This window comes from Cibotium barometz, chromosome 3 (assembly GCF_041138505.1).
Source record: "Cibotium barometz isolate CiBa-2024 chromosome 3, ASM4113850v1, whole genome shotgun sequence".
Classification (NCBI taxonomy): domain Eukaryota; kingdom Viridiplantae; phylum Streptophyta; class Polypodiopsida; order Cyatheales; family Cibotiaceae; genus Cibotium; species Cibotium barometz.
Window position 1 is genome coordinate 15,694,564 of NC_141048.1, and position 16,534 is coordinate 15,711,097.

At 48.0% G+C, this 16,534-nt stretch overlaps 1 protein-coding gene across 3 annotated transcripts in view; it reads left to right on the top strand.

Annotated features, from left to right (window-relative positions):
- The window catches only part of DPD1 (Polynucleotidyl transferase, ribonuclease H-like superfamily protein), an 89,936-nt gene that overhangs the window by 52,493 nt on the left and 20,909 nt on the right, over window positions 1–16,534 (top strand). For all 3 annotated transcript variants that reach the window (XM_086773604.1, XM_086773611.1, XM_086773605.1), the window contains one exon: window positions 1,964–2,169. In XM_086773604.1, coding sequence (XP_086629730.1) covers window positions 1,964–2,169 — 206 coding nt within the window. The remainder of the gene's footprint in view (window positions 1–1,963; window positions 2,170–16,534) is intronic.

The window sequence follows — 16,534 nt, forward strand, 5'->3', positions numbered from 1 at the left end:
TATTGCTTCTGAGATATGAAAGAACACAAAGAGTAGCACCTCCAAGTTGGAGGACACCACCTCTCCATCCTGGTCTCTGTGGCCCGAGCCTCCCAACTCCATCTGAGCCAAGTGCCAAAGATGAGTAAGCATGTCGGTGATGTGCAGATCATGCAAACGATGAGAGAGCTCGACCGCCTTCCCTTGGATGGCGGCAGACACCGACTCCATATCCCATTCTGTCCTCAGTGCTGCACTCAAGGGAGAGGAGAAGATCATCGCGCCACTCTCTGATGTGGAGGGCTTGGCCCGAATTGTGACTTGGTTGAACACAATGCCAACCCGAGCAAGAACCGAAGCAGTGGTGGAGGGGGATTCCATCACTCTCTCGGTAGCACCACCTATCACCGAGAGGAGAGGAAGGTATTCCTTCCTAAGGCCTAGGAAGTAGACTGTCACGGGAAAGCTTGAAATGCCAGCCAAAGGGTCGGATGTTGGGTCAAAGATGTGCTACTAGCTCGCAAAGAAGGCCTGGGCCGTACGCAGTGTGACGGGGCTCAGCTGCACGACTCTGTCCGATGTGTCTAGCAAGTCAAACTCAATGTGGTAGTAGCCACGCCCCAAAGGATGAATATCAGTAATCTTTTTAGGTGCACCAAGGAGGCTAGCCTATAAGAGATCCCTGAGCTGTCCCGCTCGCCGGGCGGCTGCGAATAATCTTGCAGACCAAAGTGGAGGCCTCTAAGGATGCGACTGTTGAGGCAAGGAGCTGGAAGTCCACTTCTGAAAAAGGAGAGGAAAAGGATGGCGGTCTCGTCGGGGATGACGGAGCTACTGCCATGGAGTCCTCCTGGGGGTTCAAGGCTAGAAGGGGCCGAAACTTGCCAGAATGACGAGCTGCCGAGAACTGAAAACCTGCCGTGAGAAGCATTGAAGGGGGGGATATCCTACATGTTGACTAAAAAATTATCTTGGACTTTGTCCTTGTGCATATCATCATTTGTGTAGTTGCCTTGTATAAAGTTGCCCCTTTGTTTATTCTCATATCATTCTGCTTCTTTTACAATATTTGGCCATGTGTCCAAGCTCACCAAGTAATTGCATGCACCCTTCGATGGAAATTTGTGTGTTTTGGAGTGCTTGGTTGTCACCTTTTATTGTTTCCATCCCATTCTCTTTGTTGTGGGTCTTAACTATTGCTTGAGTTGGAGCTTTGACTCGAGTAATTGGCTATTATGAAAGTCACCTTTCTATTTTTCTTCTCCTTTGGCTTGAGATGAAGCCATAGCTTCCTGATCGAGTTGTCCCTTCCTCGCTTGGATATCTTGCTTCCTATGTTCATCATCAGCTTGTAGCATGGATTGCAATTCCACAAAGCTTGGTGGAGTTCGACCACGTTGTCAGGATCTTGTGCTCTTGAAGATCTAGGGGTGCGAATAGAGTGAAAAAAGTGCGAAGTAACCTTTTGTAGTTCTCTCCCAATTACTTAAATCTCTGGTGCAGATGGAGATGTGAACGGATCTGTGTCAATTGTTGCTTTTGGGGCTGCTCTTGAGGTTGAATCTGCTCCTTATCGAGGATGGTCTTTTCTCCCATGGCTGGCTGCCCCAAAAGAACTGTAGAAGATATATAGAACGGGGAGAGGGGGTCATTTATACACTGTGGGCCTACTTGCATCAGTTTGCACTACACACATCTGATAGTTGCATTCATTCTTATATTAAGTTGGTAGGTAGCCTACCAGCAACTTGTTCTTAGCCTATTACTATGAGCTCACAACATGGGCTGAGTTTTCAGATAAACCCTAATCTTAATTAATGGGTCCAGCATGATACAAGTTGGAATTGATGCATCCGCCAATATTAGATGAACATACTATAATTGCATGCTATTTTTTTCTTTTAATTTCAATAACTTACCGTGGGTCATCATTTTTCACGCTTTAAAGAGTTGCTATTATCACTTGTGTATTTCTTGGGAACAGGTGGAAAGAGGTAGCACCAATACTGATCCAGTTTGTGGAGAGTCGGCGAAGGTCAGGAGGCCCAGTTTTTCTTGTTGCACATAATGGGAGGAGGTTTGATGTCCCTTTTTTGGTAAATGAGTTCCAAAGATGCTCAATGCAGATACCATCGTGGTGGCAATTTGTTGATAGTGTGCCAATAGCACGGGAAGCAATGAAAGCCAAGGGTGAGATCTGATTATATAAGTGGTTAAGTTTCCACCAGTTGTATGTTGTGATTTTTCTAAGCATGTTGAATGTGTTGTAGGAATGAAGATTTACCTGAAGAGGGTTTGACCCTCATATGCATTCGTTTGAAACTGAGTAGTAATCCTACTATTTAGGATTTTGGTGGCTATTGTCACTTAGCTAATACTTATTGAGAAAATAGCCACCAAAATCCTACTATTTAGGATTTTGGTGGCTATTTAGGATTTTGGTGGCTATTGTCACTTAGCTAATACTTATTGAGAAAATTCCATTCAAACCTCGTCTTGATGAGTGCAAAAGTTTCTTGTCCTTTCAGTGGTTTGATGTCTTCTATATTGAGACTACTATATAAACAACAATACCTTTCACAGCTTGTGAATCATGCAGAGTGTTTCTTAACAGGAAATGAGTATCATGTCTCTCCACAGAAGGAAGCATCAATACAATCGTGTAGTCATGCTTCTTCACATTGTTAGTTTTGTTTTTGTTTGGTTTTACGGGAAAGACTTCCTCACGTTGTATTCACAAAAGCTTAACCCATGTGGTGTGCAGTCTTGATATCAGGTGCACACATCAGCAAAACCAAACAAAATCGAGTTGCATGAATCATTAATACTTCAATCCATTCACATCATATCACACACAATATTGGCTTCACATGGAGGTCCTTCCACCAAGTGAATGCTTTATGCTGGAGCATAATTTGAATCTGACTAATACGGTGAGCATCAATATCCTTGTAAAGATCAGAAAAAGCGGTTCACTTCCAAAGCCAGCTATCCAAGTAAAGTTCCTTACACTCTTTCTTCTTACGAGAGAGAGGTTTTGGATGGAAGGAAACCCATAGAGGAGGAGGATTACTAGCTGCAGCTTGGGGAGCTTGGGAGCGTAGCTCTGCCGATTCTCTCTGTAAATCAAGCACAATGGAATACAGAGAATCCACCAAAGGAGATGTAGGAGGTTGAGGAGCGGGTGAAGGCTGTCTAGATGGCAGTGGAGGTTGCACATAGCTTTGAGTATTGGGAAAAAGTAGAGTAAAGATTAGGATCTATACTAGAACTTGCCATAGGAACCGGCTGTCCCAAATACTGAGATGGTACCTGAGGCATAGAAGTCATGTGTACTCGAGTAGACTGCATGATAGTGTCGCTCACGAGGTCATAAAGAGATGACAGAGTCGTGGGCTGGCCACCAAAAGCATCCACATGCACCCCTGAAGTTAGTTGTTGTTCCGCCATGGAGTAGAGGATGCCAAAATTTCAGCAAACAGGGAGTAAAAAGCTTGTGAAGAGGGTGTAGTAGGGATTTGCTCTGCTTATGAAGGAAAGAGCATGGTTTTTTTGCAAGACAAGGATGTTCACAAGGTCAACCAACAGCCAGCCTTTTATACAGAAGAGGTCGATTTAAGCATGTCCCCAAAAAAGCAAGTTTCCCCTAAAAGCTTGTGCCTATACACACTCAAAAGACTAGCGCTTTTTACCATCAAATTTGGAGAAAAGCCTAGTATACAAACGCTTAAAAAAAAAAACGCCAAAACCCTAAACACTTACTTTTTTTGGACAGCATGTAAGCCCTGTAGTGCACCCATTCCTCCAGCCAGATTCAGCCGTACTGTTTGCCCCGTAGACATGTGAGAGCCTCCGCTGTACATCAAACGTAGTCAGGCCTCCATTCCTGTGTGTGAAGCAATCAGTGCTGTCTGGCAGTGAGAAAGCATGACCAACACACTACAGTTCACAGACTCTCCTACACCCTTCTACAGTCACACCTCATACATACATGGGTTAGGGTTTTGTCTGCTCATCCAAGGCAATGCTATTTACAGCTATATAGAACAAAAGCGTACAGTAGATTCCCAAAAAGCATAAACTCCGCCGCACAACCATAAGCACACAGGATTCAGCCTTTTGCTGAACTCGACCAACCCTCTGTATAATGCAGCCAACAGTCTCAAAACCTCATGTGCATAAAAACGACCAAGGCCGAGGGTTTCACCCTCAAACACACGCATACAAGGATTGTCAGGGAACAAACAACATACACAATGATTGTCATCCAAAATTACCTGCTACAATCTTTTTTGATGTTCTACAGGGCTTTAAGTGTCAGGGTATAATGGATGTCCATTATGTGGGCCGCAACTTGAGGCTTGGTACTCAAAGTCTATGAAGAAGATAGTATACGAGGGCCACAAGAAGTATCTGCCTGACAACCATCCTTTGCATGAGGGGTTTCTAGGGAGGTCTCCTCGCATATGGAAGAGCATAATTTGACACGACATAAAGCTTTTGCTTTTTCCATAGATATGCAACGATTTCAAGAACTGTTACGTAGCTTGTAGTAGCCCATGGGGAGCTTGGCTGGCCTCCAAGATCGTCCACCAGCGTGGGTGGCAAGCGAGCCAGGGGAGAGGGTGCCTGGGCATAGTCCCGCGGGCGGCCAGACATAAATTGATCAAATGGATATTGATGTTGATCGTTTGGCAAGGATGGATCTTATTGAAGATGAGATTGAACCCTAACCAATCCATCACTGTATCGTTCTAAATTGATGACATTTCTATTGTATGTGTTGTCTTTTAATTATCATCTCATGATTTATTTTTGAATATATTTCATTGTTGTAAATGCATGTAGTGGGATTCTGTAATGACATATACTGTAATGTACTATGAGATGGTTTAAAGAAAATAGTTTTTAATTTTGTAAAGGAATTCAGTTTTTCTTTACCAAGCGTGTATTGATGCGTGTATTAATGCGTGTATTGATGCGTGTATTATTGCGTGTATTTTCACGTGCTTGTGGACAGACAGGCCACTGCATATGTCCGGCGGTGAGGATCCCTATCCTCATTCTCTCTATGGGTGGGTGGTGATCCAGAGCTCTTCTCGTGCGTCGTCCATTCGTGGTCTCTACGGGCGCATAACATTGGTATCAGAGTGCTGGTTCCGTTCGGTTGGGGTCCGTGCGAGACTGGGGGCCGGGTCCACTCAATGGTTTTGAACCATTCAATTTCAAATATGATCTTATGTCAAAAAAGTCGGATCTGAGCAGCACGACCGTGTGGAGGACGGGAGTTGCTGTAAGCCCAGCGAGGCATGCCGTGATAGAGAGAGACGGGAGAGGGAGAAGGGAATAGGGATCTTGCACAATAAACAACACTGAGCGGGGAACATGCCCCGCCCCCTTTCAGGAATTTATTTAGGAACAATCCACAGGCACGTTGGCCAGGATCAATACAATCAATGAATACAAAACAAACATATGTGTCGATGTAGGATACCCAAGTCGATGTTCATGTCTATGTCTATGTCTAGGCACACAATCTCTGATGCCAAGCACACCACGGAGATGACCTACAAGAAACTCTCATCGGGCTAGTACCAGATCCAAGTCCAAGTCTAAATCCAAGTCCAAGTTCATATCCAAGTCCAAGTCCAAGTTCATATCCAAGTCCAAGTCCAAGTTCATATCTATGTCTAGGCACGCGATCTCTGATGCCAAGCACACCACGGAGATGACCTACAAGAAACTCTTATCGGGCTAGTACCAGATCCAAGTCCAAGTTCATATCCAAGTCCAAGTCCAAGTTCATATCCAAGTCCAAGTTCCCATGAGTAATCTCCACACCTCCTACAGCCTTGTCAATGAAGAAAACCATGGAAAAGCTCTTTCTGGCAAGAAAACTGATATTAAACTTGTTTTAATGGTTTTTGGATAATAAAAACCTACAAAAAATAAAATTTAGGGTTTTTGAACTTTTTAGTCCATATAGCTCCGCACATGTCCGGACAGTTCCGTACGTCTTTACAGATCCGTACAGTCGTATGGACAGGTGATGATGTGCCACAACAATTGATGGAGGCACTCTGAATCAGCAGGGTAGCGATGAAAAATTCCATGATTTGGTTCATGATCAACTAGATGATGATGGAGAAGATGATCTCCATGCTTCAATGAAGATGGCAACGCGATGAAGAGGTTCTTCTTCAACTTGATACTCAAGAGAGGTTCATGCTTCTTTTATACTTGGGGAAGCCTTGCTTTTTGCCAAAAAGTGATGCTTTTGCTTTGCTTTTGCCTTATACTTTGCTTTTGGTCTTTTTAATAGTAAAATATTACTCAACTTTAGTCAAAAGTTCTTGTTTTGCTTTTCTAGCTTCAGAGCCTTGCTTTTTGGCCCTGGACCTGCTCTTTGAAAAAGCGGCTTTTAGCTTTTTGGTCCGGCTCAGTCTACTCTTGCCAATGGTATCTCTGGCTCGCGGTCAACTTAGTTTGACTTTTTGCTTTTTCTTGCTTTTTGACCAAGATTGGTTTGGCGCGGTCTCCTCTTTTTAATGGTATCCCTGGCTCGCGGTCAACTCAATTTGACTTTTTGCTTTTTTCTTGCTTTTAGACCAAGACTGGTGCTTTTTCTTGAGTAAACCTTATGGTTCCTATCCCCATGCTTTCTTTAGCCTGTCTAGTCTCCGGGCATGTGTTCCATCATGCAAAAAGAGCTAGGAGGGCCAAACAGTTACAGTTGCCCCATAGCTTGGTGTGTGGAGGACAACGGTTGCGCATGAAGCTTGGGGAGTTGGAGCCACAGAGGGGGTTGTGTCAAATCAGCAAGCGGGCCATCGTCACCTCTCCGCTTGCACAACAGCTCAACAGCCGGCCATGGTAACTTCCGCATGTACGCAACGACCAGCAAGGAGTCTCTCTCTCCTCTTCCGAGCTGGGTTCGGACCACTTTCCAGGATCACGGGCTTCCCGGGTCAGAGATGCCTGGGACTTTCTCTTCTAGAGCTCCGTAGACACAGCTCCTTAGTGAGATCTAGATCAACTGTACTTGCTCGAGGATTAGCACAGAGAGCTCTCACCGACTTCTTCCATACCAACACTCCGAGGGCTGATCCACCCATCATACCCGGACCACAGGCTAGTGCAAGAGCTCGGCCAAGAGGTGTGACACTCGACAGAGCCACTGAGTTATGCCAGCTCAACGCCCCAGACCCCATGGCCCTCGCCCACGGCCACGCCACCACAGGAAGATCTGGGCCATCATCTCCTATCGTCACAGGACCTTCTCGTGCCAGCTTAGTTTTACCACCTTGATCACCATGTCACAGCGGTCCATGAGAGATGTATTAGGGTGATATGAGAGCTCTCTGCTCATGTACCTAGATCAGATTTTATAGTTCTAGATTATTGTTATCTTTCTTTATTACGATTTTGTACCCATAATGATGTACCTCATGGATATGATGTAACCTTTTGGCCCCACCCCGATTACTGATCCTCAACGCTGGCAGAGTTATGCAGAAGGGCTTTATGATATTCCGCACCAGCCACTCATCCCTCGCCCCACCGAGACTCCACCGACCTCATCGGTTTTCTTTACTACCGATATGGTATCTCGAGCTATACATAGATTCCAACATGGGAGAGCTGAGGATCACACCGGCTTACAGGGTGAGCATTTCATTTATGCAGCTGACACACTCTCCCCTTTTATTGCTTACCTCTTTAACAGGGCTCTGGTAGAAGGTTTCCCGGCTAAGTGGACGATGCACACTATTGTACCGATCCACAAAGTCGGGGACATGTTGGACCCCGGTAATTACAGAACTATCATGATTGGTCATACCTTGGCCAAACTCTATGGGGCTATCCTGGAGGCAAAATTGAGCACACACGCTGAGAGAGAGGGGCTTCGTGCCTCTGGTCAGGCAGGTTTTCGGCGAGCCTTCTCTACTATTGATCACATTTTCACCCTGAGATGCCTGATTGACCAAACTCGGGCATGGAGACAGAGACTCTATTGCTGTTTTGTGGACTTCCGCAAAGCCTTCAACACAGTCCCGAGAGAGCGCCTCTTCCACCGCTTACAGACACTAGGCATACCCCCCCGACATGATGTGGGGGATTTACAGATTATATGAGCAAGTGTTTGGACGAGTTAGATGCCCAGGGGGACTATCAGATATGATTGCCAGCACCATTGGTGTGAAGCAGGGCTGCCCTCTCTCCCCGACACTCTTTGGCTTATACATCGACGAGGTAGCAGACTACATCATACACGGAGGAGGCTATGGGATTGACATCTTAGGTACGACTGTACACATTCTATTATATGCTGATGATATCATTCTTGTGTCGGATACTCAGACAGGAGCGAGGACTCATAGTGAACCTTGGGAAAACCAAGGTTATGGTCCTTCATACATCAGCAGCAGTCAGATGCCAGACTATCCTTACACTAGCCCGGGGACAGGTAGAGGTGGTGGGCTCATATGTATACCTTGGGGTCACATTTACCAGCTCATCAGGGAGATTCTCTATGGCACAGGCTGCCAGAGACAGAGTGACACGAGGGTACGCAACACCAGCAATTTTGGAACGCCAGTGTCACCAGGCACACTTCCAGGATCCCCATACTAAGGGGTGGCTATTTGATACACTAGTTACTCCAGCATTGATGTATGCAGCAGCAGTATGGGCACCAGGTTTGGCTACATCCTCATGGACACAGATAGAGCGCCCTCAGATTTTGATGCTCTCACGGATGATCCGCAGCAAACCTTCAGTACCACATGATATCCTTCGAGTGGAGTTTGCTGTACCACCTATGTTAGTAGAGGCCATGTTCCAAAACTATATCTTTTATACACAGGATGCGGGAGCTCCCACTAAATTGGGTATCTCGGGCTGCTTTTGAGGCATCCAGACAGCTTGCTGAGGAGGGACATACCTGGTCATGGTACTCCCAGGTGGTACAGTGGATATCATCACACAGGATTGATATTGAGACAGATTACCACCCTTACAGTATGACCTAGCTGCACCACACATACGCCTCTCTCAGACAGAGAGGAACAGAGTCACGAGACATGACATTTGGCAGGGCCACATACAAGAGACTTGGCTATCTCTCAGTCAGCCACTTCTGAGGAAGATGCTCTACTACAGAGACCACTTCTTGAGCACCTCCACAGACGGCTTCATCCAGCGACCACGATAGTTGGAGGTCCACTTATCACATTGAGCCAGAGTAGCCATTGGGCGACTAAGGGTCTCATCACACCAACTAGAGATCGAGACTGGGAGAGCAGCACGTATCCCTCGAGCAGAGCGCATTTGCAGATTATGCCAGACGGGGGTAGAGACAGAGGAGCATTTTGTTTGCCAGTGTGGTGCTTTGCAGGAGATCAGGGCATGCTATCCAGAGGGTTTTAGAGGGACCACATCACTTAGACAGATCCTCGGAGAGATCGGACCAGAGACAGCTAGGTAGACTACTACTAGCACTACAGAGACACAGGGAGATCTTACTTCAGACTCCCACACATCATAGCGGAGGAAGACAGTCCCAGTTGACTGACTTCTTCCAGAGATTGGCACCAGTAGCCCAGCCACACACATTGGGAGTGACATCTCAGCGAGCGGAGGAGATTCAAGCTAGGCGACGACCTAGACTAGCTGGCTACCAGACACCACGGCTACACCACAGAGAGATCGCGGCCATCCGGTCTTGACACCAGCAGGAGGTCCAGGAGCAGCTAGCACATTTTCGCTCTGATCCAGGACGCATGTTCTAGACATTTACGGCATCCTCAGATCGGATGTATGACATATTGTACCCAGACTATGGGCCCGTGAGCGTAGGAGCAAGGATACCTCTCTCCCCTCCGTGAGCGCAGCAACAAGGAGTCTCTTGCGTGAGCGCAATGCAAGGCGTACCACCCTGGCTGTGCAAAAAAGTGAAAACAATTCGTTGGTATACCACCCGGCTGTGCAAGAAGAAGTGGAGTCACCTTCTTCGCAGCAGCAAGAGTAGCACATAGGCGACGAGGGTCTGAACAACAGCAACATCGGCAGCGGGCATGACCCGGCGACTATACGTTTTCTTCCAAGTACATTACCCTCTCCAAGCAGTAGCGGTGTAGCTTCATGTTCTTACCGAAATGAGTTTGGACAAGATTGAGGCAAAGATAGCAATTTGAACCTAAATAGGCAACGATCTTCAGGTATATAAGCCGTGCAAAGAGCGTGATGATAGTATCAAAAGCCGTACCTAGAAGAACATGATACAGTTGATTGCCTCGGGGAGAGAGACAAGCTGTCTTCAGCATTTCTGCCACCATTTAGGCTCACTCCACTAGTCAGGCCCAGCAGTCACCATTCGTTGGGGGGGGGGGGGGACCGAGTGTGTGGAGAGGAGATGGTTGCGTCATGTGGGGGTTTGAGGTGCTTGGAGCTTGTGGAGGTTTGAGGAGTCGCACAGAGACATATCCATCCTCATTAGCCCCATGCTTGATATTTTGGAGAGTGGTATACCATCTACTCGGAACTGATGTTGCTCTCATGTTTCTATGTTCTTAGTATTCCATGATGAGTTTCCATGGACAGTTTTGTATCACCCCAGTGAGATAGCTATGTTTATGTTTTCGTTTTGTTTTATTTTCCATTCCATGATGAGATATGCCATGGACATTATTGTATCACGTTGGTCTCATAGGCCCATTGGGTCTTTAGTAGGAAGATGCATGGGGACCACTTAAATCATCTAGAGGGGGCTCTGATCTCTCTAATATGCCATGGGGACCAATAGAAAAAGTGAGCAAAGCACAGCTCTCACTCATGCCATGGATTGCCAAGAGAATATCATGCCTAGTAAACACGCCTAGCCATTGCCGGGGGGGGTGGCTTGGGTCTTGGATAGGGGTCAATAGTAGAGTCGATGTCGAGGCTGAGTCTGTCTCTATTCCGGATCCTAGCTAGGCCTTACTCGTGAGCCTTGGGGAGGAAGCTATCTGAATGCAAGCCGATCTCCAAGGGACCTGGCAGGTCCTATGCTCAATGCTCCCCATGATACATGAGGTCGGGCCCCCAACATATGGCCAATAGGTAAATGGATCAGGGGGTCCTAGATCAAGGGCTGCCGAAGACGCTCCTCCGAGGCACCGGAGCTAACTGAAGGGCCGGCTTGAGGTGATCCCAAGCTCGGAGTAGGTTGTTTGCAAGTTTGTGCAAGTTTGTCCTCAGAAGTTGGACTAAATCCATGGGCCTTTATCTTTGTGAAGATCCATCTGGTTCTGTGTCCCCCGCCCCCCGCCTCCCGCCTCCCGCCACCCCCCCCCCCCCCCCCCCCCCCCGGAGTATGGGCTGGAATCCGAGCCAAGAAGTCCTTCCAAGGCTCACCACCTAGAAGAAGTCCTTTTTCAATCACTTGCCCAACAGGGTGTGGATTTGAATGGAGGGGTCAATGATACCTCATTGCGTCGCGGCTGAATGATCACTCTCCAGGCCACCTTGGCCCGGGCAGGCCTCTGATCACTGTCGCGTGATAAGAAGTTCTGGATCAATCGCTGTACCTTACCAATGCATTCTCGGGAGAAGGCCCAACAAGAAGAAATATACCGCATGGTGGCAAGAAGGACCTGGTTTGCCACCACCACTTGGCTGGCTGAGGAGAGCTTCGTAGAACACCAGTACAAAAGCATTCTTCCAAATGCTCAGAAGAAGAGAGGTGAGCTGCTGTTCCGGGGAGATATCGATGCCCAATTGGCATCCTAGATAGCGGGCTGGAGTGCCCTTTAGGATCCATTGGAAAGCCTCAACTGGATGCCAAGTCGGGGCGGGTGTAGAGTTAACCCAAAAACCACATGACTTGTGCCAGTTGATCTGTGCTCCTGATGTGCGACAAAAGATCTCAATCGCCTCTATGCATCTCTGGAGATTCCCCACATCTCCGGATAGGTATGCTGTTCTGTCATCTGCAAACTCCGAGTCCAGCAGCTCCTCCTGAGTACAGATGGGGAGACGCAATCCTTGGAGCCTTGTCTTTTGAGTTGAGAGAAAACTGCTCATGGCCTTGGCGACAAATAGGACGAGGTAAGGTGCCAGTGGATAGCCTTGCCGAACTGAGTGAGAAAGGGGGAATCTGTCAACTCGGGCTCCCTGAATGAGAACGTGACTTGTCACGTGCACCCATGCACTATGGTACATGGTGACAAACTGGCTCATCAACAGTGCAAGAATCGTGTACAGAAGTAGTACCTTTTAGGTTTAGTTGTCGTATGCCGTGACCTGCCGTGACCCCTTTGTGAACCCAGTCTGGGACATGTCAAGCACGAGCTACATAGGTCAGTCCTCTTAACCCATTGTGAAGAATTCAGCAAGTATTCATCATTCAGGAGCATGTAGAGGTCAACCGTAGCATTAGTTGCATGATAGGCATATAGTTGCATCACATGTAGAAGGGGGCCACCCCTAAGGCCAACCCCAAGGCAGCCTAATTGATGGCTAGCCTTGCAAGGGGTAGTCAAGCCCTTGACTTGCTTATCTGACCAGTCGGCAGCCCTTCATGGGCTTGCGGACCCAGTCGGCCAACAGCCCGACCGGACACACCAGCAGCCCGACCAGATCCAGCCGACTGAGCATTTAAGGCATTTAATGCCATTTTGCAGCAGTCGTGAGCAGTCTTGGAGGCCGACAGCCTCTACAGGCAGCTGATCAGCAAAGGCCATATAAAAAGACGAGCAAATTCAGTCCCAAAACATTCATTCAGAAATTCAGAGATCACCATCAGCACTCAACCATGTATGCTTAGGCCTGCGCTTGTGCATACCTTGAGCCTACTTGTGCTCTCAGCCCAAGGCAAAGAAGCTCAGTCTCTTCAGGAGTTTGCAGCACACCTTCTCTCAGTCTCGGGACAGTGTATTACTCTCGAAGATAGCTTCACAGTCGCTGAAAGCTTATGCACAGTTCTGCCCAGCGTTTGGTCGCTTTGTCCTTGCGTTTGGCACTCAGTCAGTAAGTTTGTCCGCTCAGTCTTGTGAACACAGTTCAGCTTGTTTACAGTTCTCCAGAAGAAGAAATAAAGCAAATACTCTTGCTTGTAGGTTTGGGGGGGGGGGGGGGGGGGGCGCTTTAGTGGGTAATTCGTGACCCCATTTGGTGTCGACTCTTCTACATCTTTTTTCAGTTTCATGTATGCTATTTTAAAGGATTGCTAAACTCACTAAACTTAGGTTTAAAGAAATGGCCCCGTTGTTTCGCACGGTCCTAGCACAGCGTATGCTACATTGGTATCAGAGCTTGGGACATGATTCAAGCATGCAACCTATGGTGAGGGCATCTGTTGGATGGTAAAGCTGAGATCGGGTAAAACCACTCGCCCATCCACAATGGCATCAAGCTCCGAAGACATCATGAAAGAAGAACCAGTCACGCTTCCACAAAAAGAAGACGAAGACAACCAAAAGCTAAAGGAGTAGATATGGCAACTCCAAATTCAACTCGAAAGAGAGTAGATGGAAAAAAAACTGGTAGAATTACAGGCAACCTTGACCCAGCAGGAGACACCTAAAGAACAAAGTTTCTCAATGGAACAATGGTGTCATTGGATGACTGAAAAGGAAGAGCGAGACCATGAAGCAAGACTGGCCGAATAGCTGGCGGAGAAAGCCAAACGCAAGGCCAAAGAGGAGGGAGTGCGGGCGGAGCCTGAAGCAAAGGCATACCACGAGCAATAGGCACGAGATGACTTGAGGGACCAGTTCCAACAAACGCTTTGGACTCTAGTAACTTCTTTCCATCTTGCTCAATCCTCCACAACCCCAGCCATAGCCTCGACAACAGTTATCCGTGCCTCACTGAACTTCACCAAGTACGACGGCAAGTGCGACCATTCGGTTGTGACTCAATTTATTCACCAGTTTGTTGCCCACTTTCCTCGATCATAGAAACCCAAGACAAAGTCCATCTGGCGGCTCCACACCTCACGGGTGATGTAGTCTCTTGCTGGCAACATTGATCCCATTTGCATACACATCCTTACACTGGCTTACCGGACTATGATTGGGACACTTTTGTTTCAGATTTGAAGACCAGGTTTCTTCCTCCTCATTACATGACAAATCTGGAAGATGAGTTCTACAAACTCACCTAGAACGGTTCCCCTGTGCTCACTTACTCCAACAAGGTGATCACATCAGCTCAACAGTTGGGGAAGTCTGAGGAGGAGAAGCTCAAGCAGTTCATTCGGGGATTGGATCCAAACATTCGAATTCCATCCCCATTCGAAATTTTGAACCTCAGACATATGACAGGGCTTTGACTCTTGTGCAGAATCATGAGATGATTCTCAATGGAGGCGAGCCCGAAACCGCTCCAGTCACCCCCAAACCTCAGCAGCAGCAGACCCAAACCACCCAACAGAACCAGGCATCTAACCAATAGTTAGGTAAGGGGGCTCCCAACAACAACAACAAGAACAAGGATGAAAAGAAGAAGGGCCAAAATAGCGCTGGGAAGGAGCGACAGGATGGACCTAGGAAGACCCCTGAAGAAAAGATCAAGGAGGGCCTTACGGGAGGATTCTTGCAGTCAGGTGAGAAGGAACGGTACTTCAAAGAGAACTGTTTTTTTTTTTCTGCCACCAATAGGATATGTCAACAAGGATCGTACCACATGGCAGGTGGAAAAGATCAAACAACCAGCCTCTACAGTGGCTACCGACATAGCTGTACCACCCCCTCCACCCCCGCTCTCAACCACCAATAATGTTCAGCGTTTGCCCGCTTTGAATGCGGCACTTGGAGTGGTATTTGATGATAAGCAGGAGGGCAGTGTTGAGGAGCGTCAGAAAGGTCTTATTAGAGCTTATGGCACAACGAAGGGGCAACAGTTTGTTGTTATCTTCGACATGGGCATTTCAAAAGATGCCATCTCTCCGCAGTTGGCGACCAAGATGAAATGTTCCCTTGTGCCGTATCCTTTGGATGTGGACGGGTTCACTCCCGGTCTACGTTATCTCAGATAGCTCAACAGTTTGCCTTCATAGTTCACAAGGCCCAGTTTCAGAGGGATTTCATTGTCTTGCCCCTTCTCGGGTGCGACACAATCCTTGGGATTTAATGGTTCTGTCAGTATGCGCTCATTCCTGATTGGTGGCAGGACACCTTCACAATTGTCGAAGGTTTGTGTGAGCCTACTATCATTCGCAGGGATCAGAGTATTCAAGGTATTCCACTTATTTCCCACCTTCAAGCCAATAGAGCTATCAAAAAGGGAGTTGAGTGTGCGATGATTTATGTCCGCCCACGGTAGATAGCGACATCCACCGGTACTCCATTAGAACCCCAAATGACCAGCCTCCTCCAGCAGTTTCAAGACATCATGTTGAGGGATGATCTTCCACCAAGACCCCCTCCCTCTCGTCCTTAAGACCACCGTATTGAATTGGTACCTAGAGCTGAGCCACCTAGTAAGTTTTCGTATCCATCGTGCATCCTCAGAATAACATACTGTGATCTACAAGGCACTATGACCCCGCGATCCACAATGGCCTGCCGCCATACATCCGCAATGACCATACATACTCCTCCTTGCCCACCCAAGGGGCCAAAACCTGCAGACCAAAATGTGTCCCATCTACCAGGCATCACGGAACCAAATTTCCGAATCCTACTCTCACTCAAATGGTGCTCCTGCATCATCAGAATGCCAATACTGCCCCCAACCAGGCATCTCTGAAGCTCCTGCCTCAAGCAACCACGATAACGTACATAGTGTGCGCCGCCAAGGCCCTGTACATTCCATGAGATGATCCTCATGGATGACCTGCTGAGGTGGAGGCTGTCTCAGCCATACCGCGGGCCTTCGCAAGCGGCTTGGATGGAGAATAGTCCCCATCCGAGCGGCTACGAATCTGCCCATCCATGAGATGATCCTCATGGATGACCTGCTGAGGTGGAGGCTGTCTCAGCCATACGGCGGGCCTTCGCAAGCGGCTTGGATGGAGAATAGTCCCCATCCGAGCGGCTACGAATCTGCCCACCCAGTGTGCTGCAAGAATCTCGGATCAGGGGCCAATGGCCGTGTCCCATGGGGACTGCCTCCCGCTCAGAGAGAGCAACCTCTTGTATACATACATATCCAGGGTTGCGTGCTAGGTCTGCCACTATGCGAACCACCAAGTGCCGAACCTCGGAGGCATTTGCACTCGTGGACTCAGAGAAATGAGCCAGCTCCCAGAGTCGGCCTATCATGTCTGTCACCTCCAGATCGCTCACATGGTGAGAAAACTCAACTGCCTGAGTCTTCAGAATGCTAAGAGCGAGATCCAGAGTCCACTCCCGGTCGCTAGTGCCACAGAGAGGGAAGGAGAAGGCCACCGCTGAATCAAGTGCCTCCTCCCCTCGGGCTGGAGGAATCACCACATGAACTCTGATGGGTGCTGGCTCTCATGGGGGCCCTCCGCTCCAAAAAGCCGTGTGAAGGAGTAGTCAAAAGCCTCCGAGCGCTGTCTAGAGTCGAGACTACTCAGCCGGCTGCGGATAGAGGATATCCGTGAAGC